Raw genomic sequence first — 27849 nt, 5'->3', positions numbered from 1 at the left:
AAATAAAGAAATAAGAAGTTTAATTCACAGTAAAATTAACCTAAGCTTGTATATACTTTGCAGTACATTTAGCAAGAATTTTTGTTTAGCATAGATTCAGGTGATTTCCAAACTGGGTTCATTAACATTATATAGTTCAGTTCAGTTCAGTCACTCAGTTGTATGGTATCTAAGTGCAAAACGCTGCAGAAGAGCTTGAAAAGCTGTCTTTACTTCAAAAAATTCACCATTTAATTTAGAACTATGTCAACCCTACACAATTAGGATTTTTTGCAGAAGTTGACAGAAAATTCCACCCAAACTGGCCAAAGAGGAGAGAAATGAATTTTGGTCCAGTCTCTGAGTTAATTCAATTCTCAAAAAGATTCTAAGAATTTGTATCATCTCAGTTTCAAATCTAGCCAGAAAGTACATATGCTTGCATCTCCGGATGTCTCCTCAGCTCTGGTGAGGTCATGCCTCTGACTTGGGACCTATTCTGCATCAGAGGAGTATACAGCTCTGATTGGCCATGAGCTTACTCAAGCTCGTGTCCATTGAGTCAGTGATGCCATCCAACTATCTCATCCTCTGTTGCCCCCTTCTCTTCATGCCCTCAATCTTTCCCAGCATCAGGGTTTTTTCCAATGAGTCAGCTCTTCCCATCATGTGGCCAAAGTATTGGAGCTTCAGCTTCAGCATCAGTTTTTCCAATGAACACTCACAGCTGATCTCCTTTAGGATGGACTGGTTGGATTTCCTGCAGTCCAAGGGACTCTCAAGAGTCTTCTCCAACACCACAGTTCAAAAGCATCAATTCTTCGGCGCTCAGCTTTCTTCACAGTCCAACTCTCACATCCATACATGACCACAGGAAAAACCATAGCCTTGACTAGACGGACCTATGTTGGCAAAGTAATGTCTCTGCTTTTTAATATGCTGTCTAGGTTGGTCATAACTTTCCTTCCAAGGAGTAAACGTCTTTTAATTTCATGGCTGCAATCACCATCTGCAGTGATTTTGGAGCTCCCCAAAATAAAGCCTGTCATTCTTTCCACTGTTTCCCCATCTATTTGCCATGAAGTGATGGGACTGTATGCTATGATATTTGTTTTCTGAATGTTGAGCTTTAAGTCAACTTTTTCACTCTCCTCCTTCACTTTCATCAAGAGGCTCTTCAGTTCTTCTTCACTTTCTGCCATAAGGGTGGTGTCATCTGCATATCTGAGGTTATTGATATTTCTCCCAGCAATCTTGATTCCAGCTTGTGTTTCTTCCAGCCCAGCGTTTCTCATGATGTACTCTGCATATAAGTTAAATAAGCAGGGTGACAATATACAGCCTTGATGTACTCCTTTTCCTATTTGGAACCAGTCTGTTGTTCCATGTCCAGTCCTAACTGTTGCTTCCTGACCTTCATACAGATTTCTCAAGAGGCAGGTCAGGTGGTCTGATATTCCCATCTCTCTCAGAATTTCCCACAGTTTCTTGGGATCCACACAGTCAAAGGCTTTAGCATAGTCAATAAAGCAGAAATAGATGTTTTTATGGAACTCTCTTGCTTTTTCCATGATCCAGCGGATGTTGGCAATTTGATCTCTGGTTCCTCTGCCTTTTCTAAAACCAGCTTGAACATCTGGAAGTTCACGGTTCACGTATTGCTGAAGCCTGGCTTGGAGAATTTTGAGCATCACTTTACTAGCAGGTGAGATGAGCGCAATTGTGCGGTAGTTTGAGCATTCTTTTGCATTGCCTTTCTCACTGTTAATAGATGAGAATTTCATTCACCATTATATCACATCCCCAAGGCACCCACATCCATAGTTATATTGTTCCTTTGGTTAAATCAGGGTTCACAATATGGTGAAAGCTGGGCCACCTGGTGTGCAATAAATAGCTTTAAATATAGTAGACAAGTTTTTGTTTTCTTTGGAGTTAATAATTACCTGAGGTTTTTTCCTAGTTTCACACAACAATTATTTAAAGTTTTCCTCAGCAGTTTTCATTGCCTCAACTGGAATCCTGGCTCGTCTTGAAAACCTTTCCCAGAGCCCTCTGCCTCCTCTCATCTGGGCAGGACGGCTTCCTGAACTTGACTGTCATCCTGAAAATACCATATACTCTCTTGAATTACATCTTAATTTTCCTAAACTCATGTCTTCTCTTTTCTCTGCTTCCTGCCTTAATTTTTCACACCAGAATCTCAAGTAGATTCTTGAGAAAAGGTACACTGGAGAGAAGTAAACCTTTAGAGACCTTCCATGTCTGAAAAAAATGTATATATATATATATATATATGTATTTACCCTTCACTTTATTGGCAATTGGCTGGGTATAATTTGAAGTCATACTCATCCAGATTTAAAAAAAAAGACTTTTTAGTGCGGTAAGAGCACTAAACATGAGATTTTCTTTCTTCACAGAATTTAGAATATGCAATCCAGTATTGTTACTCCCAGGCGAAATGCTACATAGCAGATCTCTTACTCATCCTGCATAAGTGAAAGTTTATGTGTGCTGATTAGCAACCCCTCACTTCCCCCTCCCCTTACCCTGGACGACTGCAGTTCTATCTGTCGCTTCCAGGAGCTTGACTATGTTAGAGGCCTCACATCAGTGGAGTCAGGCAGAGTTTGTCCTCCTGTCTGACTTCACTTAGCACGACAATGCAAGCTTCACCGTGTTGGCACACACTGCAGGATTCCCATCTTTTTAAGGCTTAATAATATCTCGTCGGGCTGCCCTGGTGACTCAGGCAGTAAAGGGTCTGCCTGCAATGCCGGAGGCCCTCTGTATAGTCCTCACTTTTTAATCCATTAGTTGAGATTTAATCTGTTTCTACCTCTTGGCCATTATGAGCAGCACGGTAGTGAGTGCAGTTGTGCTAGCATCTCCCGGAGGTGCTTCTTTCTTTGGGATAAATGTCCAGACGTGGGGAGAGCTGGATCAGACGGCAGTTGCAGCTTCGCTCCTGGAGGAGCCTCTGGGCTGCTTCCATGGGCTCCCACTGTCTCGCATCCCCGCAACAGTGAAGGGCTCCCGAGTACAAGCCACTGCTCTGCCGCTTTCTAGCTCCCAGCCTTCCTCTGGACTAAAAGTCATTCTGATTCCTGATCCCTTATATATTACTGTTAATATACAGTATATTTGGAAACAAACAAATGAAAAAAAGATTTCACAGTCTGGAAATTCATGTTTTAGGAATATGTGTTAGTTTATTGATTTATTCTTCCCCTTCTAATTAGTTTCATTTTTTTTCCTCTCTCTATTTTTTTTTTTTTTTTTTGCTGTGGTACTCTTTTGATTCTAGTGGTTTAATCTCCTGAATCTGTGCTGTTCAATAAGACAGCAATTAGAGATGTGATTTCTCACACCTGCATTTAAATTAATTGAAATTAAATAGATTTTAAAAATTCAATTCCTCAGTCCCACTAGCCACATTTCAAGTATTCAGTAGCCACCTACAGTTAGTGGATACCATACTAGACAGTGAAAATATACAATATTTCCATAATCGCAGAAAGTTCCAGGACAGTCAATCCTAGATGCTCCTTTAACGCACTGATCATACTGTTTTCTATTTTACTAGATCTTTGTTAAAAATGCTTTATGTTTATTTGGCTGTGTTGAGTCTAGTTTCAGCATGCAGTGTCTTTCTCTGGAGTGCGTGAACTTCTCTCTAGCAGTGGTGTGCAAGGTCAGAGTGTGGGGGCTCATAGTCGGTGTGCAGACTGTGCTGTGCCCTCCAAACTCCCCTTCTCAAAAAAAAAAAAAAACGCGATTCCCCCGCTGCTGGGTATGCCCTTGGTTGAGAAGGGTCACCTCGCAATGAGCATGCGCTATTTGTGGAGCTCAGCTTGCTACAGTGATTGGTCAGTGTCCATGCCCTTTACCCGACTCAGGGCGATTCCGAAAGGCCGTCCCAGCCGGAAGGTCTTTTTGTGATGATCAAGGACCTAACGTCTTCTGCTCCATCTTGCTTGCTTCCTTTCCCACGCATATGTTGATCCCACTGAGACTTGCTTCCAGGAGAGCAGTCAACTGGTTGCGAATAAGAAGGGGGGAATCTGGGTCCAGCGGCTTTTATAAAATGCTTTCACATTATCTAACGATCTTTCTGTGAGCCCGCACAGCTCAGTGTTCATCATTGCCACTTTCAGGGGTGTCTGTTCTTAAGCTTTCTATTCTTAAGGACCACTGGAAGGTCCTCCAGTGGCATTTCCATTGCTTCTTAGCTTTTCCCACTGTTGGTTAGGATTTAGGCTTCTCAGATCCATTAAATCAGTTCACATATCAATTTTCTTGTTATCTTTCCTATTATCTTTGACCTGTGGGCTTATATCTTAAAAAAAAAACTCTTCCCAGTTGTTTTAGTCAAGTTTTGGAAATGTGTGCCTTTAATCTGCTGGTTTCCTGATGTAGATGTCACTCGGCATCTAGAACTTCTGACATTTTTATTTGCAAGCCATGTTGTAAAGTAAACAGAAATACTCATCGTTAAAGCTTTCGGGTTGCACTAAGCCAGGAAAGGAGAGTGAGTAAAAACGGGATTGTGTGTCTTGAAATTTGATATATTCTTGGGGAAGTAAATGATGGGAAGCTATAAGACAGAGGTTCAGTCTGGAAGGAGTTATTACAGGTTTTGCAATTACAAGATGATATAAATGACTGAATATAGATTGAAACACGGACTTTATATCAAGGATCATGGTGGTTTTATGACTTGAATGACAGTCATAATTATTTTTAACAGCCATACTGATGGGGTAGGATACATAAAAGGCAGGCACTTAAAAGCTATCTTTTCATTAAACTCCGTATAATGAGATATAATACACAGTAGTATGTACTGTCCTAGATGGGAAAAAGTAGGATGAACTTCAAGAGGGTTTAGAGGAAAATGGCAAATATGATTAAAGGGCTGGGAGTAGGGAGAATCTAAGTGGGAAGCCGAAGAACACACAGTTTATTCAGAAGAGAAGAGTGAGATGGTTTCTAATGGCCCTGAAGCACAGAAAGCAATACTAATTCATTTCACATTTTAAGAGCTCTTCCTGGGAAAATTTAATGGGGTGATTGGTGAGCACAGTGCTTTATTCATAGCAGGCCTATCAGAGTTAGCTTCCTTCCATTTTCACAGATCCAAGCGTGATAAAACGGCCTTTAACTTCAACAGAAGGGGTTAAGCTAACATAAGAATTCTCTACAGGTGAGGATTACTACAGGATAAATTTACTTATTTAAAAACTGATATTTACAGAGAGCAAGAGATGATGGAACTAGGTCAACAACTGTGTGAAGGTAGTTTTCCTTCAGCAACGAACCTAGGAAAGATACATCCTTGTTTCTCCAGTTTTCTTTTATATTTCCCTACTTTTTGATGCAATTTTTCATCAATGACCAGGTGATATTTTCTCCAGTGGCTTACAAATGGACACCATTTGCATTTTTAGTTAAACTGATATTGTGGATATGTTCCTTTTTACTGTAACACAGAGAAAATATAAAGATTATGAGGCAAACTCAAGGGAAACAAAGCTTGGGTTTCTGGCCTGGCCTTGCCACGAAGTCATTTTGTGAACTTGCACATGTCATTTAACTTTTGAAAACACTGATGATAATATTGCTTTTACCATAAGGTGGTTGAAAGGATTAAATAAATGAAAATAAGGAAAGCATTTAGAAAAATATCTGATTTATGGTAAGCAATAAGAGTTAGATATCATTTTTATTCCAAAAAACATTTAAGGTGATTACAAAAATAGGTGTATGGGAGGTTTTTAAAAATAAGAAAAAGAATTTAAGCAAAGTATTCACAATAATGAAATAAAACTCAAAAGCTAAAAGCTTAATATTGTTTATTAATAGTATTTAATGTTATTATAAGATTTCTAGCTCAATTAAAAAGAGGAAAATGTGATTGGATGTCAAAACTATGGTATCTATAAATAAATTTTCAAAACCCATATCTTGACTTAAAAATGTCTTTCCGCAGGATTCTCATAGTCACTAGGATAGATAACTTTTTTTAAAATTAGAAAACATAAAATGTTATGCAATCTCCACTCAAATTCTGTTAAAATTTTAACATAAATAACTAACCAAGGGGCCAGGCTTCCTCATGGCAAGCAAGCATTTTGTTCGTTTATTTGTCTTCTCCTAAACTATGAAAAGCAGCCGTGATGGCATGACAAGAATGTCCCAAAAGCCAGGAGCTTAGATCCCCTACTGAGCATTACACTCAGTCTAATGGAGTCAAATATAAATCCCAGTTTGGGTATCACATTGAAGAAAACCTTTACCAAAATCAGTAAGATATTTACCTTTTTTTTTTTTTTTTTAAGCATTGAGTTCTCTTTGAATTGATTTGTGACTACAGATGTGAGGTGGCGGTCCAAATACATTTTTATTTAAATACAGAAGCTCAGTATTTTCAGGGTCAACTGACTAACAGTCCACAATTACTGCGTTAGTGTACAATCAAAGCTCTATCATATATCAGTTCAGTTCAGTTCAGTTCAGTCACTCAGTCGTGTCCGACTCTTTGCGACCCCATGAACTGCAGCACACCAGGCCTCCCTGTGCATCACCAATTCCCAGAGTTCACTCAGACTCACATACATCGAGTCGGTGATGCCATCCACCATCTCATCCTCTGTCGTCCCCTTCTCCTCCTGCCCCCAATCCCTCCCAGCATCAGAGTCTTTTCCAATGAGTCAACTCTTCGCATGAGGTGGCCAAAGTATTGGAGTTTCAGCTTTAGCATCAGTCCTTCCAATGAACACCGAGGACTGATCTCCTTTAGGATGGACTGGGTGGACCTCTTTGCAGCCCGAGGGACTCACAACAGTCTTCTCCAACACCACAGTTCAAAAGCATCAGTTCTTCGGTGCTCAGCCTTCTTCACAGTCCAACTCTCACATCCATACATGACCACCATTAACCCCTGATCACTTCATGACGCTCCACTTATTTAGATGTTCCTTAGGGCTATGGTTTTTCCAGTGGTCATGTATGGATATGAGAGTTGGACTGGGAAGAAGGCTGAGCGCCGAAGAATTGATGCTTTTGAACTGTGGTGTTGGAGAAGACTCTTGAGAGTCCCTTGGACTGCAAGGACATCCAACCAATCCATCCTAAAGGAGATCATCCCTGGGATTTCTTTGGAAGGAATGATGCTAAAACTGAAACTCCAGTACTTTGGCCACCTCATTCGAAGAGCTGACTCATTGGAAAAGACTCTGATGCTGGGAGGGATTGGAGGCAGGAGGAGAAGGGGACGACAGAGGATGAGATGGCTGGATGGCATCACCGACTCGATGGACGTGAGTCTGAGTGAACTCTGGGAGTTGGTGATGCACAGGGAGGCTTGGCGTGCTGCAGTTCATGGGGTTGCAAAGAGTCGGACACGACTGAGCGACTGAACTGAATTGAACTCAACTAGTGCCTTACAATAGGGCACAATTTTCTTTCTCAAGTCTATGCACCTTTTTGTTAGGTGCTGCCTTTTGTTTGCTATTACATATAGAATTTTTAAATGAATTAACTTGTTTTTTCATTGAAGGCTAACTGCTTTACAGAATTTTGTTGTTTCCTGTCAAACCTCAACATGAATCAGCCACACGTATGGGTATGTCCCCTCCCTCTTGAACCCCCCTCCCATCTCCCTCCCCACCCCACCCCCCTAGGTTGATACAGAGCTCCTGATTGAGTTTCCTGAGCCAGACAGCAAATCCCATTGGCTGTCTCTTTACCTATGGTTATGCCAGTTGCCATGTTGCTCTCACACAGCCCACCCTCTCCCCTCTCCCCGTGTCCATAAGTTTGTTCTCCGTGTCTGTTTCTCCATTGCTGCCTTGCAACTAAATTCATCCGTGCCCTCTTTCTGGATTCCATACATATGCATCATTATATGATATTTATCTCTCCCTTTCTGACTTGCTTCACTCTGTATAATAGGCTCTAGTTTCATCCACCTCATTAGAACTGACTCAAATATGTTCCTTTTTATGGCTGAGTAATATTCCATTGTAGATGATTTTTTTAGAGTGCTGCATTTATGATTTGTATAGAAATGCAGTTGGCTTAGATATTTGTCTTGTAATTCTCAGTTTGTTGACGTTAAATAGCAGTTATTTCTCTATGCATTTGTATGGGCTATCGATGGGGAATTGTATAATTTGAAAATAATGGCAATTTTGTTACTTTCATTAAAATCTTTATTTTTCCTTCTTCTCCTCTTCTTAGGTCACTGGCCAGGACTGCTGCTGTGTTATTAAACAGAATTGGCAACAATAACGGGTTTATTTTCCTAGATCTTAATTTTTAGAGGAAATACTCCAACTGTTTCAATTGGCTATTATATTGGTCTATTTTTTTTTTTTTAGGAGGGGGGAAATGGAACATACTGTTAATCAAAAAGTAGAAGATTGCCTTATTTGTGTTTTTACCACAAGCTCTATCAGAAGATGTGTACTGTATACCACTATGGCACTCGTAAATCTATTAAGATGGTCATATTTTCTCCTTTAACCAGTGAATATGGTATATTTTATTAGTAGCCTTTCTTTTTTAAAGACAATATTTATTTCTTTGTGCTGCCCTGGGCCTTTGCTGCAGCGAGTGTGGGCTCCTCATGCAGCGGCTCCTCTTTACCCGGGGCTTGGGCTCTGGGGGGCTTCAGTCTCTTTGTCTGGGGTGTGGGCTCTGGGGGGCTTCGGTCTCTTTGTCCGGGGTGTGGGCTCTGGGGGGCTTCGGTCTCTTTATCTGGGCGCGGGCTCTGGGGGGGCTTTGGTCTCTTTATCCGGGCGCAGGCTCTGGGGGACTTTGGTCTCTTTATCTGGGCGCGGGCTCTGGGGGGCTTCGGTCTCTTGGTCCCGGGTGCGGGCTCGGGGGGCTTCAGTCTCTTTGTCCAGGGCGTGGGCTCTGGGGGGCTTCAGTCTCTTTGTCTGGGGTGCGGACTCTGGCGGGCTTCAGCAGGGCTTGCAGCACCTTAACTTAGCAGTCATGGCGCCTGGCCTGGGTAGCTCTGGGGTGCGTGGAATCCTCCCAAACCAGGAATTGCAGTTGAACTGGTGTCCCCTGGGTTGGTAGGTGGATTTCTAACCCGGGGACCACTGCTGCTGCTGCTGCCAAGTCGCTTCAGTCGTGTCCGACTCTGTGCGACCCCATAGACGGCAGCCCACCAGGCTCCCCTATCCTTGGGATACTCCAGGCAAGAACACTGGGGTGGGGTGCCATTGCCTTCTCCAACCCGGGGACCACAAGGAAGTCCTATTAACAGCCTTGCGACTGTGGAACCTTTCTTTGATGTGAGACATTCCGTTTGCCCAGGATACACTGCTGTTTTTTCCATTCCTGGATTCAGTTTGTTAATACGTTTCGTTTAGAATTTTTTTCTATATTTATGGTGAGTTTGTCAGTTTTCCCCCCAGTCTTTTCAAGCTGTGTGGTTTTAACATCAAGATTATATTACTCTTCTACCCCTCTGAAAGAATTTGCTTAAGATTGGGTTTATTAAATATGTGGGAGTACTCATTGATAAAATCATTTGGGTGTAACATATTGGGGAAAGTTTTAAAAACTGATTCAGTACATTTAATGATTATAGATAATTCAAGTTTTATTTCTCATCCTGAGTCATTTTTTAAAAAATTAACAAGCTTTCCATTTTGTGTAGTTTGTCAGAATCGCTGGTGTAAGGCCTTTGTTATATCATCTCCTTTTTCTCTTTCTGTGGCTCTCATCAGTCCCTTTTTGTCCCTCTCTCTCTCTTTTGGAGCATGGTTGCCATGCCGTGTCAGTATCTTCTGGCAGCAAAGTGAATCGTCATATACATATACCCCCTTTTTTTAAGGTTTCTTTCCCATTTCAGCCATTTTTAACACTGAAGTTTCTAACAGTGAAGTTTTGGTTAGCGAATGATCTACAGTTTAGAATGGAGTTTCTGCACCTTGTCTCTATTATTTTCTCAAGAGCTCAAGCGGATGAAACACTCTAGTTGTCACTGACTCTCATAAACATTTTGAAAATTGCTTCTGACTGTCTTCTGGCTTTTACTGTTGCCTTTGAGAGCACAGCTGTCAGTCAAACCAGCTTTTATTTGCAGATAAAGTCATTTCCCTAAGCCTGCTTTTAAGATATTCTCTTTACATCCCCTGTTCTTTAGTTTCACAGCAGAACAGTTGTGAGTCTTGGTTTGCTAACCTTTATACCAACCTTTCAGGTGTGTTGGGCTTTCTAAGTATTGCCTTAGAATACTCACTCAGATGCATGTGAACTCTGAAAAACCACCAACACTTTATTCCCTACCATTCTATTCTCCCTTTCTAAAATGCCAGTCATTCTGGATTATTTGGGTCTAACCACTATTTCTCTTGAACTTCATTTTCATATGTGTTTATAATAACTGTATGGATTAACTTTTCTTTTCTAATTCACTAATTCTTTCTTATTCTTTGACCAGGTTGCTGTTTATCCTGCTCATTGAGTATTTTTCATTTTTCTCTTTCTCATTCATAAGAGTTCTCTTTGGATCTGCCAACAAAAATACTGGCGCTTGCCATCTGCCCCTACAAGGATGAAGTCGCAAGCCGCCACAGCCACTGGCCTCCAATACAGCCTGAAAGGAGCTTGAGTGAGTGGGTGAGTGAGTGAAGTCGCTCAGTCTTGTCTGACTCTTTGCAACCCCATGGACTGTAGCCTACCACGCTCCTCTATCCATGGGATTTTCCAGGCAAGAGTACTAGAGTGGATTGCCATTTCCTTCTCCAGGAAGGAGTTTAGGGCAGAGATAAAAAATGAGGCACTCTGTGCTCTGGGAAAAGCTGGCATATCAAACCTTCTGACAGTCAGGTATATGCAAGAGAAAATTTTATGAGCCCAGTTCTTCCATCTCCTCATATCTAGAAGAGCACTAAAATCAGTAATGGTGACATCTGCCCCTCCAGACTAGCAGCAAACCTCTGACAAAATGTGAGCTTGACGACACATAGCCCCTCTCCCAGCTAAGGTCGTATGGAACACTGACCACTCCCTCTGTGGGCACAGTTTCTCAGAGCTACGTGAGACCCTGTCCCCGGGTCATGATCCTCATTTTGCCCCAAGGAAAACTTGACTCACAACGTTCACACTGCGTTGTTTTCTTTGGTAGACCGGTTTTGTTTTCTTCCAAATATATCTGGTTAATTTTAACTGTCTTTGTCCCTCTACTACTTTTAAAAATCACAAAAATTTTCTTTAAGCAAATAAAATAGACATTTTCTTATCTAAGAATTCCAATAGTTTTAGTCCTTGAAGATTCAATTTTGTAATTTTTTTTGTGATGATTCTTGCTTGTGGTAGTTTATCTCACAGCATTCATGATTTTTATCATATACTGTGTTCCTTGGAACTTTACCTTGGGAGATTCTTTTAGAACTTCAATTAAAAATGCCCAATAAGAACTTTCCCATTTAATTTTCGTATGTGTCTGGGGGCCTCAGTGATCAGAATCACTTTAAATAAAATTTTTAGCTATGATTACTTGATATTTAACAGACGTTGTAAATTCAGACCCCAAACCTAAATAAAGGTAAGGTACTAATTAGGAGGGCTTCCCTGATAGCTCAGTTGGTAAAGAATCTGCCTGCAATGCAGGAGACCTTGGTTCAATTCCTGGGTTGGGAAGATCCCCTGGAGAAGGGATAAGCTACCCACTCCAGTAATCTGGCTTGGAGAATTCCATGGACTGTATTGTCCTTGGGGTTGCAAAGAGTCGAGTTGGACACCACTGAGTGACTTTCACTTTCACTTTCTAATTAGGAATTCTTATGAAGATCAGTCTTTTATCATGTTCTCCTGGGAACCAAGATTAAGTAAGTGAAAGTGAAGTGAAAGTCACTCAGTTGTGTCCAACTTGACTCTATGTGACCCCATGGACTATACAGTCCATGGAATTCTCCAGGCCAGAATACTGGAGTGGGTAGCCTTTCCCTTCTCCAGCAGATCTCCCTGACCCAAGGAATCGAACTGGGGTCTCCTGAATTGTAGGCAGATTCTTTACCAACCGAGGTATCAGGGAAGCCCAGGTTAAGTAAGCAAATCTTTATTGATGTCTTCAAACTGTGGTGCTGGAGAACACTCTTGCAACTCCCTTGGACTGCAAGGAGATCCAGCCAGTCCATCCTAAAGGAAATCAACCCTGAGTATCCACTGGAAAGACTGATGCTGAAGGTGAAGCTCCACTCCTTTGTCCACCTGATGCAAAGTGCCGACTCACTGGACACTGAGACATTTATGACTCCTTGGAAAAGACCCTGAGGCTGGGAAAGGCTGAAGGGAATTGGAGAAGCGTTGACAGAGGGCAGGATGGCTGGATGGCATCACCGCCCCATGGGCCTGAGTTTGAGCAAGCTCTGGGAGGCAGTGAAGGACAGGGCAGTCTGGCGTGCTGCAGTCCATGGGGTCTCAAAGAGTCGGACGACTGAGCGACTGAGCAACAGCTTCTTCTTTGGGACCTCTCAGCCCCTGTTGCAAGTGACACTGTCAATGTCCTTCACTGTCCCATGTGTGCTTACATAAGATGCATGCTTACAACTTCAGTCTGATCTCTGCTCTGTTAAGGACCTAGGCCTCGTCTTTCCATCCTCATCAACTCCAACACACTCTTCTTAAAAGCTCACACTTTCTTTTTGCTATGCAAATCTATTTATTTCCCTTTACCACCAGCACAGCCGTATTTTAAACGTTTTTTCTTTTTTAATATTGTGCATCAGTCTTAGATCTCTAAACGAGGATCTCTCCTCTGCATGTCTAGCTCATTATATGCTTGCTGATCATATAACTGATTTATTTCTAATAATAGATTCTTGAGAACTCAACAGCAACCACAATGGAGGAATCAATTTCATTTCAAAAATATATGAAAGATAATTTTGTATCAGTGATCTAACCCTATAGGAGAAGTTTGAGGTCTCCAATTTTCTACTTGTTATAAAAATGATAACATCTTCCTCAACAGCATCTATAGCAAATATGTGGCTTGCTTCTGACTGTTCCCTTCTGTTCAAATCACTGTGACCTTGGAAAAGTTCAATAATTGATTATAGTTGTCTTTACCCTCTGAGACAAGATGCCGCCTCAGAAGGCTCTTCAGCATAAAATTCTAGCTATTATCAATCCCGTGACATTAGGCCACATAGTAACTCTTATCTGCCATCCTCCTCTAGGTCATCAGACTCATTAGATTTTTTCCATCATTATTTATTATCCTTACAGATTAACAGTGTGTCTTTTGACTCTAATGATGATGTGTGGTTGCACAAGGGTGATAGTCTCCATGGAAAGACTCCAGCAAAAGATATGCATCCCTTTAATGTAGGAAATGGACAAAGCGCCCACCTACCCACCTAGACCTGCTGCACAGACTGAGGCGGCCGGCCAGCCGCCCTCACGCAGTCAGGTAAGCGCTCTCGGCTCCCAAGTTCTCATACTGCCCCACTGCTGCCGGTGAGACTCTCTGCCCTGACTAAGGAGAGGGTGTCATCAGGCCTCTGAGAACCTGTTTTCCTGTTTTGAGTGAATTTTTAGATACCCTCTAGTCCCTTCCTATTTGCTGGGAACCACCATATTCCTGGAGAAGGAAATGGCAGCCCACTCCTGTGTTCTTGCCTGGAGAATCCCAGGGACGGGGGAGCCTGGTGGGCTGCCGTCTATGGGGTCGCACAGAGTTGGACACGACTGAAGCGACTTTGCATGCATACATGCATTGGAGAAGGAAATGGCAACCCACTCCCGTGTTCTTGCCTGGAGAATCCCAGGGATGGGGGAGCCTGGAGGGCAGCTGTCTATGGGGTCACTGAGGGTCTGACACGACTGAGCGACTTCACTTTCACTTTTCACTTTTGTGCATTGGAGAAGGAAATGGCAACTCACTCCAGTGTTCTTGCCTGGAGAATCCCAGGGATGGAGGAGCCTGGTGGGCTTCTGTCTATGGGGTCGCACAGAGTCGGACACGACTGAAGCAACTTAGCAGCAGCAGCAGCAGCAACCATATTCCTAAGGTCTTTGCAGTTAGACTAGAGAATTAACAGCCAGCTTTCCAGGGAAACCTACTCTCAGTAGGTCCAGGCTTCAAGTTAATCTGAAGTTCTATCCCTTCACAGGAGGTAATGGCAGAACTTTAAGAGGATTAACTTTCACTGTCACTTTAATTTAGCTAGACCTTTTGCCACAAAGCCAGACTATCTGCTCAGGAAGTCGTCACCTGATGGTATGACTTGATTTTCTGCACTTCTGTTGCAAAGTACATAAATATGTCATTTGTTCACTACTAATCTCATCAAAATATCCTCTAGGTTTCACTGAAATTCTATTGCAAGATGAAATACAAAAGGTGTTTCATTTTGGGTCCATCACTTATTTCTTTCAGCTCATACCTAAGGCACCCTAAAAAGATCAGAGACTATACATGTGAAAAATCAAGCAAAATTATGACTCTTAGCTATTCTAATGGCAACTTCTTAATGCTATGCTGCAATCTGGCTTAGAATTCTGCCCTATTCCCCTTATTTTCTGGGCATCAGCTTCTGTTTAATGGATCTGATTATATTCCTCATGGCCACATTATTCTTTTAGGTTTTTAAGACTTTTTTAATGTGAACCACTTGTAAAGTCTTTATTGAATTTGTTACAGTATTACTTCTCTTTTTACGTTTTGGATTTTGGCCATGAGGCATGAGAGATCTTAGCTCCCTGACCGGGGATCGAACCCACATCCCCAGCATGGGGAGGAGATGTCTTAAGCACTGGAAATCCCAGTGATTGCAGTGTTCCCAGCCACTTTCTTGAGAGATCAACTCACTCAGTGTCTATATCCTCCTTTGCTATAATGTGTTTGTTTTCGTATTTCCTCTAATAGGCATATTTACCCATCATTGCACTAAGGTGGTATTAATGAATATATTCTGCATCTATATACTTGGAATATCCTATGTCTAATTTTTCTAAGGGCTTCCCTAATAGCTCAGCTGGTAAAGAATCCACCTGCCATGCAGGAGACCCTGGCTTGGTTCCTGGGTCAGGAAGATCCCCTGGAAAAGGGATAGGGTAACCACTCCAGAATTGTTGTGCTTCCTTATGGCTCAGCTGGTAAAGAATCCGGCTTTAATGCTGGAGACCTGGGTTTGCTCCCTGGGTTGGGAAGACCCCCTGGAGAAGGGAAAGGCTACCCACTCCGGTATTTTGGCCTGGAGAATCCCATGGACTGTATAGTCCACGGGGTCGCAAAGATTGTTTACGGTGAGTAGCAGCCGCTATTTTCCTCTCCGATACTCTCGCCCTCTCTCCTCTTTTTGCCACCTTATTTCGCCCCGCTGCTTATGATCTCCCACAGTCACCACGCACACCCAGACCTCAGATTACCACGAGCTGCTCAGCTCAAGAACTGCCTTTCCGTGCTCTTTTCCTCAAGTTTCCAAAAAGCAAATTCTAGACCGATTCCAAGTAGCCACAAGACTCTGCAATCTCTTGGCCAGAGTCAGCTCAGCCGTTCGTGTGCCTGCCCTGGCTTACATTCTAGGGCTCAAAAGTGAACCAGACACGGCCTCTGCCTTCACAGAGCTCAGAGGCGAGAAGGGAGAAGGGCCATATGGGAAAAAGGCACAGTCCAGCACTCTCCTGAGACCATTCATAACTTCCAGAGTTCCCCGTCAGTATACTCAGTCATTTTTGCAGTTTTCTAGTTAATATATATTCATCTTTTCATGTGTAAACTCTCTTAATATGAATGTCTGCTTTGAAAAATGCTGGTACACACAGGCAAAAATTACATTCTTCACACTGAGGAGCAGTTGCCAAATTATGTGTGTATACATTTTTATCAGGAATGGAAAGGTGTATTTTTTAAGTAGATCAAATGAAATTGAATTACCATACAATTTTAAGACTTCCCAGGTGGCGCTAGTCGTAAAGAACCTGCTTGAGAGATGTTGGTTCCATCCCTGGGTCGGGAAGATCCCCTGGAGGAGGGCATGGCAACCCACTCCAGTGTTCTTGCCTGGAGAACCCCTTGGACAAAGGAGCCTTGCGGGCTACAGTCCACGGGGTCTCAAAGAGTCGGACATGATTGAGTGACTTAACACGCAAAATTTTAAGAGATTGAAACAACTATATGAACAGTTCAGGAGACATTTATCCAGTGAGACTTCTGTGTTTTCTAGGAATCAAATCATTCCCCATATAATGTGTCAAATAAATACATTAAAAGCCTTATGGAATTTTGGCGAGACCTATTGTAAAGATAATGAGCTTCCTATGTGGCACAGTGGCAAAAAATCCAACTGCTAATCCAGGAGACGCAGGTGATGTGGGTTTAATCACTGGTCAGGAAGGTCCCCTGGAGAAGGAAATTGCAACCCACTCCAGTACTCTTGCCTGGAGAATCCCATGGACAGAGGAGGCCTGGTGGGCTACAGTCCACGGGGTCACAAAGAGTCAGACACGACTGAGCGACTGAACACATATGTAGGTCGCAAAGATAAGCAGGATCGGGACTTCCTGGTGGCCCAGTGGCTGAGACTGTGCTCCCAGGACAGGGGGCCTGGGTTTGAGCCCCGGTCAGGGAACTAGATCCCAGATGGCACACATGGGTTTGCATGCCACAGCTGAGACCTGGCACAGCCCAATCAGTAAATAAATAAAAGTATTTTTTTTTTAAAGATAAGCAGGATTGCTTGATGGTGATTCCTGATTAGTCTTCCTGTATGAAGACAGGCTAGGTGGGATGGAAAGTTCACTCTCGCTAATATGAGGGGCAGAAACTCAAACTCCCTTGAAACTGGGGACCCAATCTCTCCCCTTTGGGGTACCCAGTGTTTCTCAGCACTTCTCTAGGTAGCTGACACCTAAGTTCTTGGAACCAAATAGTCTGTTTTTCTCACACTGGCAAAGCCATTGGCACACTAACTCACATTAAAGAAAAAAGGGAAAACATCCCCCCTGCAGCATCCACTAAAACAAGCCCTGTGTCCAGCCAGTCCCCAGCATGTCTCTACACAAGATGCTGAAGCTCGAGACTCAGGTGCCTGCAGATGTTTGAGTTCTCGGTTTCTAGCTGCTCCCAAGGGACGCTGCCGTCATTCATGGCAGTAGCAGGACAGCTATACTCCTGGAATTGGGAGCCAAGGTCTAGCAAATTCTGCCAGACACAGAGGCCTCACTGAGAATGTATGTCTAACCAGGAAGTCAAGTCACACGGCTTTTAAAACTGCCAGCCTGGAGTTACTTATCCTCTCAATATTAGGTTGGCCAAAAATTTTGTTTCAGTTTTTCCATACAATGTAGTGGAAAAAATCAAACCACCTTGTTGGCCAATCCAATACATATTTATCTGGTGCTTCAATTCATTTTTCAGTTGTCAAACGTTTTTAAAAGTCAAATTTGCCTAAAATAGAAAAAAAATGTCTCCCTCCCAAAAGTTATAAAGCTAGAAATATATAAATCTTTTTAAAAAAGAAATTACTTTGATAGTTTGTCCAAGGATCACAGACCAATAGAAAAACTCAGTCCACAGGCATATTTTGACTGGCTGCAGAATGCTTGACAGTCTCCTTTAAAGTAGGACGAGGTGGTGAGGCATGCTTGGTGTGTCAGGCTTGGTTTCCACTATGACCAACCACAGCATTCCATTCATCACATTATCCTGCATCTCCAAAGGCAATTTGGTTTATGAACTCCGGCTCACGCTATTTAGAAGATTCTAGGAGAGAATGGTATTGGTGAATATATAAGCAAAATCCACAGCCTTAAAAAAATGTAGATAAGATGATAATTTACGGATGTGATTGAAACTCTTCAGTCACTTTGAGGATCTCCTTGGGCTCTTCATTCCCAAGGTCATCACACGTTTAACAAAAAATCAGTGTAGCTCTCCTAAAGGCAGAAATCTACCTCCTCAGTGAAAGCGTCAATTTTCACAACAGTTCTTTCATCAGACCACTGTGCTTTATTTGGAATTTGGAGTGTGTTTCTTCCTTATGCAAACAAACAAACAAAAAAATCAGGCAGGATATTTCAGCAGGGGAAAGGAACATTATCACCATGTTCCCCACTGAAAATTAAAATATTCAAAATAAATCAAAAACTGAAATAAAATCATCTTTGACTTACTATCTGATCAGTGGCTTAATATCTGTTTTTATGGAGAATATTTTATATGTATTTTAAACAAGCAACTGCCACTACCTTAAAAAAATGTGACCAAATTGAGATTCTCAGAAATTGGAGGACAAACAAAAGAGTTATCAAGAACAATTAACAGCAGCAGAGATTCTGCTTGAAGTGCAAAGGCCACTCCATACCAGGAGTAAGAACCTGTTTTGGGAGTCTTGGAGCTGACTTTGACCCAAGCACATCACACTGCCTTTGACTTAAACTAAATGCATTCATCAGATGTTCACCTGAGACGTTTGATAATTATGATGATTATTTTGTAAAAGGAAGAATTCTATGCTGTCTTATTTCGCTAGTCACATTTCTTAAATTGAACATCCATTACACATTCATGCATTCATTCCACCCATCAATCATTTATTGAGTATTTACTAAGTGTTAGACACTCTGTGTTGGGGATACTATCTTGGTCAAGAGAAGCAAAATCTGTTTCCTGATTAGGCTTACATTTTAATGGAGTGGAGGACAATTGAAATACAAACTTTCTAAAAAAGACTAATTTTATTGAAGTGTAGTTTATCTATAATATCGTATTAGTTTCAGGTGCACAGCAAAGCAGTTCAGTTAAACATACATTCTGTTCTCGTATAGAGTATGATAGAATGCTGAGTAGACTTCCTTCTGTCATATACCAATAGGAGGTCTTTGTTGGCTATTTATCTTATATATAATAGTGTGTGCCAACTCACTTTTTAATAAGATGTTGCATACACTGTACAGGCTATGCTGATAGTGAACAGGTGAAGGGTGAATAGACACTGGGGGGTGGGCCCTTCATTCTGGACGGGCAGGGACACCTTTCTAAGGGGTGTGCCCAGTGGGTGGCTTCTCCATGTGCCTGAGAGTAGTGTGGGATCTCGTCAGAACGCAGATTCTGACTCAGAGGTCAGAGGATTCGGATTCAGAGGCCTGAGGTTCTGCATTTTTACGGGCTATCTTGTGTTAGTTGCTCAGTCGTGCCCGACTCTCTGCGACCCCATGGACTGCAATCCACCAGGTTCCTCTGTCCATGAGATTTTCCAGGCAAGGATACTGGAGTGGGTTGCCATTTCCTTCTCCAGGGGATCTTCCCAACCCAGGGGTCGAACCCAGGTCTCCTGCACTGCAGGCAGATGCTTTACTGACTGAGCTACAAGGGAAGCTCTTCATGGCTATAAGGTGATACTAATACATCAGGTCCTCAGAGCACACTTGGGATAGTAAGGACTTTGAATAAGAAATGAGAATGGTAAAACTCCCGAGCATATATCTAGAAAAGACAAAAAGTCTAATCAGGAAAGATGCACGCACCCCAATGTTCATAGCACCCCTATTCGCAATAGCCAAAGCATGGAAGCAGCCTCAGTGTGACTCAACAGCGGAACATAGGAAGAAAATGTGGTACATATACATCATGGAATGTCACTCAGCCATGCAAAAGGTTAAAGTGTGCCAGTTGCTGCAGCATGGGTGGACCTAGAGACAGTCATGCTAAAGGAAGCCAGACAGAGACAGATGCAGGGTGTCATTTATACGTGGAGTCTTAAAAAGTGATACGAATGGACTTATTTACAAAACAGACTCACAGACACAGAAAACAAACTATAGTTACCAAGGGTGGGGGAGGAAAGGGATCACTTAGGGGTTTGAAATTAATATTTATACACTGCTATATGCAAAATAAACTGGGGCCTATTCACTGTATAGCCCAGGGAGCTATACTCAATGTCTTGTAGTAACCTACAACGGGAAAGAATCTGAAAAAGAATATGTATACATATAAAACCGAATCACTGCTGTATGCCTAAAACTAACACAGCATTGCAAATCAACTATACTTCAATTTTAAAAAGTTTTTTAATAAGTTAAAAAAAAATGAGCATGGTAAAAAGAGCTGGGGCAGGAGCTCTCGGCTTCCATCGCAGGCACGTGTGTGAGTCTGGGGGAAGGAACAAGTCTAGTCTGTGCCCACCTCATTTCTGACTGTCTCTCTTCTGTCTCATGGGCCACCCCAGGGCATGGGGACCCGCCCGGCCCCATCTTGTCTCCAGCTCTTCACACACTGAGGCTTGGCCAGCTCACTGCTCTGAGCCTCACTGCTCCACCCTGCGGGGCCCTGGGGTAAGCGGGCTGGCCCAGAGCAGACGGACAGTGAGCCACAGGCATGCTCAGCAGGCACCCCTCCACCAGAGGTGCCAGCATGCGGGCGGCCGGCCGGCAGCTAGGACAGCAGCTCTCTATCTGATCCAGGCATCTGAGCTCCTGGGGGCTAAGGGCTTCAACACTCGAATTTGGAGGGGACACAATGAAGTCTACAGTTCAGTTCAGTCGCTCAGCCGTGTCCGACTCTTTGCGACCCCATGAACCACAGCACACCAGGCTTCCCTGTCCATCACCAACTCCCGGAGTCCACCCAAATTCATTTTCATCGAGTCAGTGATGCCATTCAACGATCTCATCCACTGTTGTCCCCTTCTCCTTCTGCCCCCAATCTTTCCCAGCATCAGGGTCTTTTCAAATGAGTCAGCTCTTCACATCAGGTGGCCAAAGTATTGGAGTTTCAGCCTCAGCATCACTCCTTCCAGTAAGCATCCAGGACTGATCTCCTTTAAGATGGACTGGTTGGATCTCCTTGCAGTCCAAGGGATTCTCAAGAGTCTTCTCCAACACCACAGTTCAAAAGCGTCAATTCATCAGCTCTCAGCTTTCTTTATAGTCCAACTCTCACATCCATACATGACCACTGGAAAAACCATAGCCTTGACTAGACAGACCTTTGTTGACAAAGTAATGAGTAATTAAGTTTATAACAGTCCCCAAAGCAGATTCCTGGAATTCATCAAGCCCTCCTATTCACTCATCTCCCACTGTAAAGGTCTACTGTTGAAACTGAACTCTATCGCCACACCATCTAGAAAAATAATAAACAAAAAAAACAATAAAATCTTTACATTTTAAGCCATGCCTGCCTAGAGCTGAACTTCCATCCCCTGACTTTTGCAATCCACTTCTGATCAAAGATCAGCTATCTGTTATTGCATCTCATAAAACCAACACTCCTTCCTCGCAGCTCATCAAACCCCACTCATCCTTGAGACGCGCTTCCGTGTGCATTTCCCTGTGAAGGTCTCCTTGTCTCTGCTCCGCTTCTTGCGGGCCCCACCCCACCCTTCTGGCTCATCTGGGAGGAACTGACCATTCCTGCCACTCCGCCGTCAGCGGACATACTCTGCTGCAGTGCTGGATCTGTGCTCTTTGGAGGGAAAACAAAACAAAACAAAACGAAAACATGCCCGCTTGAAAAATGTGCACCCTGGGGTTTGCATGAGTATAAATCCTGCTTCTTCCACTTTTTACTATGCATACCTTGTCAGGTTACTTCAATCACTGGCAAAAGAAATAAGAACAATTCTTGATTCATAGAGTCATAATGAGAAGCAAACGAGGCAACGTGGCAATATGAAGGAGAGGCTCAATGACAGCTAGCTATCTTTACGCAACCTGTGGAACACGGCAGCGACTGCAAGTCCTTTCTGCTGAATGTCTGCTGTGATTTGCCACGTGGTGCAAATATCATCTCTTATAAACCTAAAGTCACTGTAGCCACCTATATGGCTGCCCCTTTTATAGGTGTAGAAACTTAGTCTCTGAGAGGGTAAGCAGCTCATTTAAGGCCTAACAGCCAACACGCCTGGAAGCAGGATTTGTGCTGAGGTTTAGATGAGCATTCTGACGTCTGCAATCATTCAATCCCGAGGGCAGAATGGGCGCTCAATAAATATCTGTGGAATTGCTTGGTTCATTATTAATCCACTTCTAACTGACATTAAAATATTTCCTACTGATAGGGTAAGAGGCAAAGAAAGACAATGCCAAAGAATGCTCAAACTACCGCATAATTGCACTCATCTCACATGCTAGTAAACCAATGCTCAAAATTTTCCAAGCCAGGCTTCAGCATACGTGAACTGTGAACATCCAGATGTTCACGTTGGTTTTAGAAAAGGCAGAGGAATCAGAGATCAAATTGCCAACATCCGCTGGATCATGGAAAAAGCAAGAGAGTTCCAGAAAAACATCTACTTCTGCTTTATTGACTATGCCAAAGCCTTTGACTGTGTGGATCACAAGAAACTGTGGAAAATTCTGAAAGAGATGGGAATACCAGACCACCTGACTTGCTTCCTGAGAAACCTGTATGCAGGTCAGGAAGCAATAGTTAGAACTGGACATGGAGCAACAGACTGGTTCCAAATAGGAAAAGGAGTACGTCAAGGCTGTATATTGTCACCCTGCTTATTTAACTTCTATGCAGAGTACATGATGAGAAATGCTGGGCTGGAAGAAGCACAAGCTGGAATCAAGATTGCCGGGAGAAATATCAATAACCTCAGATATGCAGACAACACCACCCTTATGGCAGAAAGTGAAGAGGAACTAAAAAGCCTCTTGATGAAAGTGAAAGAGGAGAGTGAAAAAGTTGGCTTCAAGCTCAACATTCAGAAAACGAAGATCATGGCATCTGGTCCCATCACTTCATGGGAAATAGACAGGGAAACAGTGGAAACAGTGTCCGACTTTATTTTTTGGGGCTCCAAAATCACTGCAGATGGTGACTGCAGCCATGAAATTAAAAGACGCTTACTCCCTAGAAGGAAAGTTATGACCAACCCAGATAGCATGTTCAAAAGCAGAGACATTACTTTGTCAACAAAGGTCCATCTAATCAAAGCTATGTTTTTTCTAGTTGTCATGTGTGGATGTGAGAGTTGGACTGTGAAGAAAGCTGAGCACTGAAGAACTGATGCTTTTGAACTGTGGTGTTGGAGAAGACTCTTGAGAGTCCCTTGGACTGCAAGCAGATCCAACCAGTCCATCGTAAAGGAGATCAGTCCTGGGTGTTGTTTGGAAGGAGTTATGCTGAGGCTGAAACTCCAATATTTTGGCCACCTGATGTGAAGAGTTGACTCATTGGAAAGGACTCTGATGCTGGGAGGGATTGGGGGCAGCAGGAGAAGGGGATGACAGAAGATGAGATGGCTCAATGGCATCACTGACTCGATAGACATGAGTTTGGGTGGCCTCTGGGAGTTGGTGATGGACAGGGAGACCCGGCGTGCTGCAGTTCATGGGGTCCCAGAGTCAGACATGACTGAGTGACTGAACTGAACTGAAGAGGTAAATAGGATCTCATATTAAAGTAATTCAGAAATGCTAGGAACACATGTAGAAGCTATTGGTTGACATACTACTTTTAGAATCGAAATGAAGTTTGTGTCAAAAATTGAAGGTATTTTAAAAGATGGTTAAAATCACCAGATTTCTACTGAAGTCTCTCTCTCTCAGGAAAAGGAATGTTTGTACTGAGCTCTTTCAAACCCCAAATTAACAAGTATATTTTACCCCTTTTATCCATTGCCATCTTTCAAAAGGGGGATTTCTGCCTGATCACACAGACACCAGGAACACAGGGCAAAGAAGATGACCTCAACTATATAAAGCCAGTCGTGATGGTCTTCATGATCAAAGCAAGTCAGGTTGATTGAACTGCCCTCTTCGAAGCAAAAAATGAAAGTGAAAGTGAAAGTGAAATTCGCTCAGTTGTGTCCGATTCTTCACCACCCCATGGTCTATACGGTCCATGGAGCTCTCCAGGCCAGAACACTGGAGTGGGTAGCCTTTCCTTTCTCCAAGGGAGCTTCCCAGCCCAGGGATCGAACCCAAGTCTCCCACGTTGCAGGCAGATTCTTTACCAGCTGAGCCACCAGGGAAGCCCCCAAAGCCGTATATTTATTTCTAAAGGCAGTTTTGTGTGTCTACACATGTATGTGAGTACACATAATACATACACATATATTTAATGTTATTCAAGTAATCCTTATGGTGGCATAGTCAGAAACATACTTGGTGTTATCCCTGCTCTAGACATACAACCCTACAACCCTCGGAATCCCTGGAGGGCTGGGCCTTTTCCATACTAGTGGTTCCATACTAGTGGATATTTGGTCCCACAGGGGAGCTCATGACCAGCAAGACCGGAGATGAGAAGGCTGGGCCTCGAACCCGCCCCCTGACCTTCTGGGAGGGCAGAGGAGCTAAGCAACAAGGTGATCACCAATGGCCAGTGATGTAACCAACCTTGTGCGTGTGATGACGTTTCCATGAAAACTATTACATAGCAGCAGACCCAAGGGACACATCCAGGTGCGGGGGTGGGGAGAGGGGAGGGGTGGCAGCCCTGGGCCCGTCCGGATGCCTGCCCCAGCATCTCTCCCATTTGGCTGTCCCCAAGTTACAGCCTTCGCCATAACAGAAGTGTTTTCCTGAGTTCTGGGAGCAGTTTTAGCAAATTCTCAAATCTGACAAGAAAGGGGAGGGCTGTGAATTTCCCAATATTACAGTCAAGATGGACAGAAGCATGTGGGGCCTGGGGACCCTGTACCTGTGACCAGCATCTGTGTGCGGGTGGGGACCCTTATACTTGTGGATGCTTATGTTCATTCCAAGTACCAGACCACCTGACCTGCCTCCTGAGAAACTGGTGTGCAGGTCAGGAAGCAGCAGTTAGAACGAGACATGGAACAACAGACTGGATCAAAAGTGGGAAAGGAGTGCATCGAGGCTGTATCTTGTCACCTGCTTATTTAACTTATATGCAGACTACATCATGAGAAACGCTGGGCTGGAGGAAGCACAAGCTGGAATCAAGATTGCCGGGAGAAATAGCAATAACCTCGGATATGCAGATGACACTTTCTTAGGGAAGAAAGTGAAGAGGAACTAAGAAAGCGAAGAGCCTCTTGAAGAAGGCAACAGAAAAGAGTGAAAAAGCTGGCTTGAAACTCAACATTCAAAAAACTAACATCATGGTATCCAGTCCCATCACTTCATGGCAAATAGATGGGAAACAATGGAAACAGTGACAGACTTTATTTTGGGGGGGCTCCAAAATCACTGCAGATGGTGACTGGTTATGAAATTTAAAGGCACTAGCTCCTTGGGGAAAAAAGCTCTGACCAACCTAGACAGCATATTAAAAAGCAGAGACATTATTTTGCCAACAAAGGCCCGACAACAAAGGTCGTCAAGGCTGTTTTTGTGTATGGATGTGAGGGTTGGACTATAAAGAAAGCTGAGCACCGAAGAACTGGTGCTTTTGAACTGTGGTGTTGGAGAAGACTCTTGAGAGTCCCTTGGACTGCAAGGATTCCAACCAGTCCATCCTAAAGGAGATCAGTCCTGGGTCTTTATTGGAAGGACTGATGTTGAAGCTGAAACTCCAATACTTTGGCCACGTGATGCGAAGAACTGACTCATTTGAAAAGACCCTGATGCTGAGAGGGATTGGGGGCAGGAGGAGAAGGGGACGACAGAGGATGAGATGGCTGGATGGCATCACCCATTCAATGGAAGTGAGTCTAAGTGAACTCCGGGAGCTGGTGATGGACAGTGAGGCCTGGCGTGCGTCCATGGGGTCGCAAAGAGTCGGACACGACTGAGTGACTGAACAGCAAAAATAGTGTCAGAACTGAATTAAATTTTAGGGCGCCCCGTGGTGTCCAGAGAGCTGCAGAACTGGTGGTTCAGTTCAGCTCAGTTCAGTCGCTCAATCGTGTCTGACTCTGCAACCCCATGAACCGCAGCATGTCAGGCCTCCCTGTCCATCACCAATTCCTGGAGTTCACTCAGACTCATGTCCATTGAGTCAGTGATGCCATCCAACCATCTCATCCTCTGTCATCCCCTTCTCCTCCTGCCCTCAGTCTTTCCCAATATCAGGGTCTTTCCCAATGAGTCAGCTCTTTGCATCAGGTGGCCAAAGTTTTGGAGTTTCAGCTTCAACATCAGTGAGGGAAAAAAAAACCTACGGTTGGTGTTAGAGGTGTTCTAAGTAAATGCACTTCACAGTTACCTTCTTCTTCCTATAACAGCAAAGAAAAATTTGAAAACAGAAACAAAAATCGTGTGCACCTGTTGACACACTTTTCTCTCCTTAGGCAAGTATTACACTTGCTCTGATCTTCAAGTAGCTTTACTGACATGAATGCTTGCCTCTCCTGTGTGTAAAATATACCACAATATTCAGTTCTGCAAACACACAGGAACCAGTCATGCATTTGCAAACATTCCAAATGACAGATGCTGGGAGGTGGGGACACCAAATAGCTCTCAGTCTGTGTTGTCATTCAAAAGACAGAATATATATGAAACACACAGATACATTTTAAAGAAGACATAGCTGTTAAAATGTCAAATAGCTGATTCTTATAAAGAACTTTGTAGGAAATGCCTACAAAGACAATTGCTTTTTCTCTGGTCATCAAAATACCCAACTCTACTTCTGTTTAAACAAAACAATATGGGCCATTTTTCCAGTGTTAATTGTTGTCTGCTTACATAAATTCAGGGAATTTCCTCATAAACTATAAGCAGAAGCTATAGGGTAAGCAATATGAAGTCTTAGAATCCTTTAAAAATCATTGTAAATCTTGTCTATGTCCACACAAATTATTATTGCAAGATACAGATACATCGGCAATGTTCCACCTAACAATGCGCTAAATCGAGTTCTGGGTTTTGTACCTAAAGTGAAATCTTGCAGTTTTGAGTTCTGAGCTGCTGTACATCAGTTTAAACTGAGAGGTATATTTTTAATTGCCTCATTTAACTTCACTTATTGCTATCAGTTTGTATTTCTCGCTGATAAAACCAGGTGGTATGAATCTGTGTACTCTAATACAAATTTTTCCATCCTCATCCTCTTGGAATCAGAATACAAACTTCTGGTTCCTGTCAAGGGAATCTTTGTTACAAACAGGAGAAAGCAAATTCGCGTGAGTCTGTGATTTCGGGAAAAGCGCCAGATACTGACTGCTGAGTTATGAATATTTATCAGTTGCTGTTATTAAAAACACCCTTTTTCCTACTGGAGTTTCCGAGTAAACAATTTCAAAATGTTATTCCATCTGTCAATGTTTTCTGAAAACAGCACAAACCTTCTTTTTTATCTTCTGGAGTAATCTTCACTTTCGTGTCTGTTATATCTTTGAACGAGGCCAGAAAAAGGACCACATCTCCTTTCTCATTCTTTATGGGAACAATATCCAACAGGCACCAAAATGGAGACCCTGCAACCGTAAAAGAGAAACACATCAGCCACCGCCTCCTGCTTCTGTACGAAAATCACATCATTCATGATATAGTTCATAAAGCCCTTACTGTTTGCTGCTAGCCCACGACTCTCCCTGCAAATCTAAAAAATGTCAGTGCTCAGATTCCATACATGTCTAGCCAATATAGAGATCTCTTCATTTCCATATGAAGGGTTTTCTCTGAAAATAAAGCGGTATTTTCAAGAAAACTATTGGTCTGTGCTGAGACCTTTCTGCTTACGATATTCAAGCTGCATTTCTTCTTTGAATGTATTGATGTTGAAGCATTCAAACTGATAAAACTTTGCCCCTTCCCACCTCCAGCACACACTGGTTCCTAAATGAAGATCTTTGTTTGGTGTGAGCTTCCTAGAGGTTTATTTAGTCAGTTTAAAAATCAATGCTTGTGCACCAGAAGAGCTGAAAGAAAAAACGATGGAAATACCAGTTTTGGGAAGGATATTTTGTCACTGAACTCTCCTACATTGCTGAGGGGTTGCAAATTAGTACATATATTTTAAAAAACATT

General features: G+C 42.9%; 1 protein-coding gene across 1 annotated transcript in view; it reads right to left on the bottom strand.

Annotated features, from left to right (window-relative positions):
• The window catches only part of KCNH8 (potassium voltage-gated channel subfamily H member 8), a 471946-nt gene that overhangs the window by 237411 nt on the left and 206686 nt on the right, over positions 1–27849 (bottom strand). Inside the window, exon 3 of the mRNA XM_068978142.1 lies at positions 27165–27296. Within this exon, the coding sequence (XP_068834243.1) occupies positions 27165–27296 (132 nt within the window). The remainder of the gene's footprint in view (positions 1–27164; positions 27297–27849) is intronic.

Source organism: Capricornis sumatraensis, chromosome 1 (genome assembly GCF_032405125.1).
Source record: "Capricornis sumatraensis isolate serow.1 chromosome 1, serow.2, whole genome shotgun sequence".
In the NCBI taxonomy this organism is placed as follows: Eukaryota; Metazoa; Chordata; class Mammalia; order Artiodactyla; family Bovidae; genus Capricornis; species Capricornis sumatraensis.
Note: the sequence above shows the minus strand (reverse complement) of the source record. Positions and strands in the feature narration are given on the sequence as shown.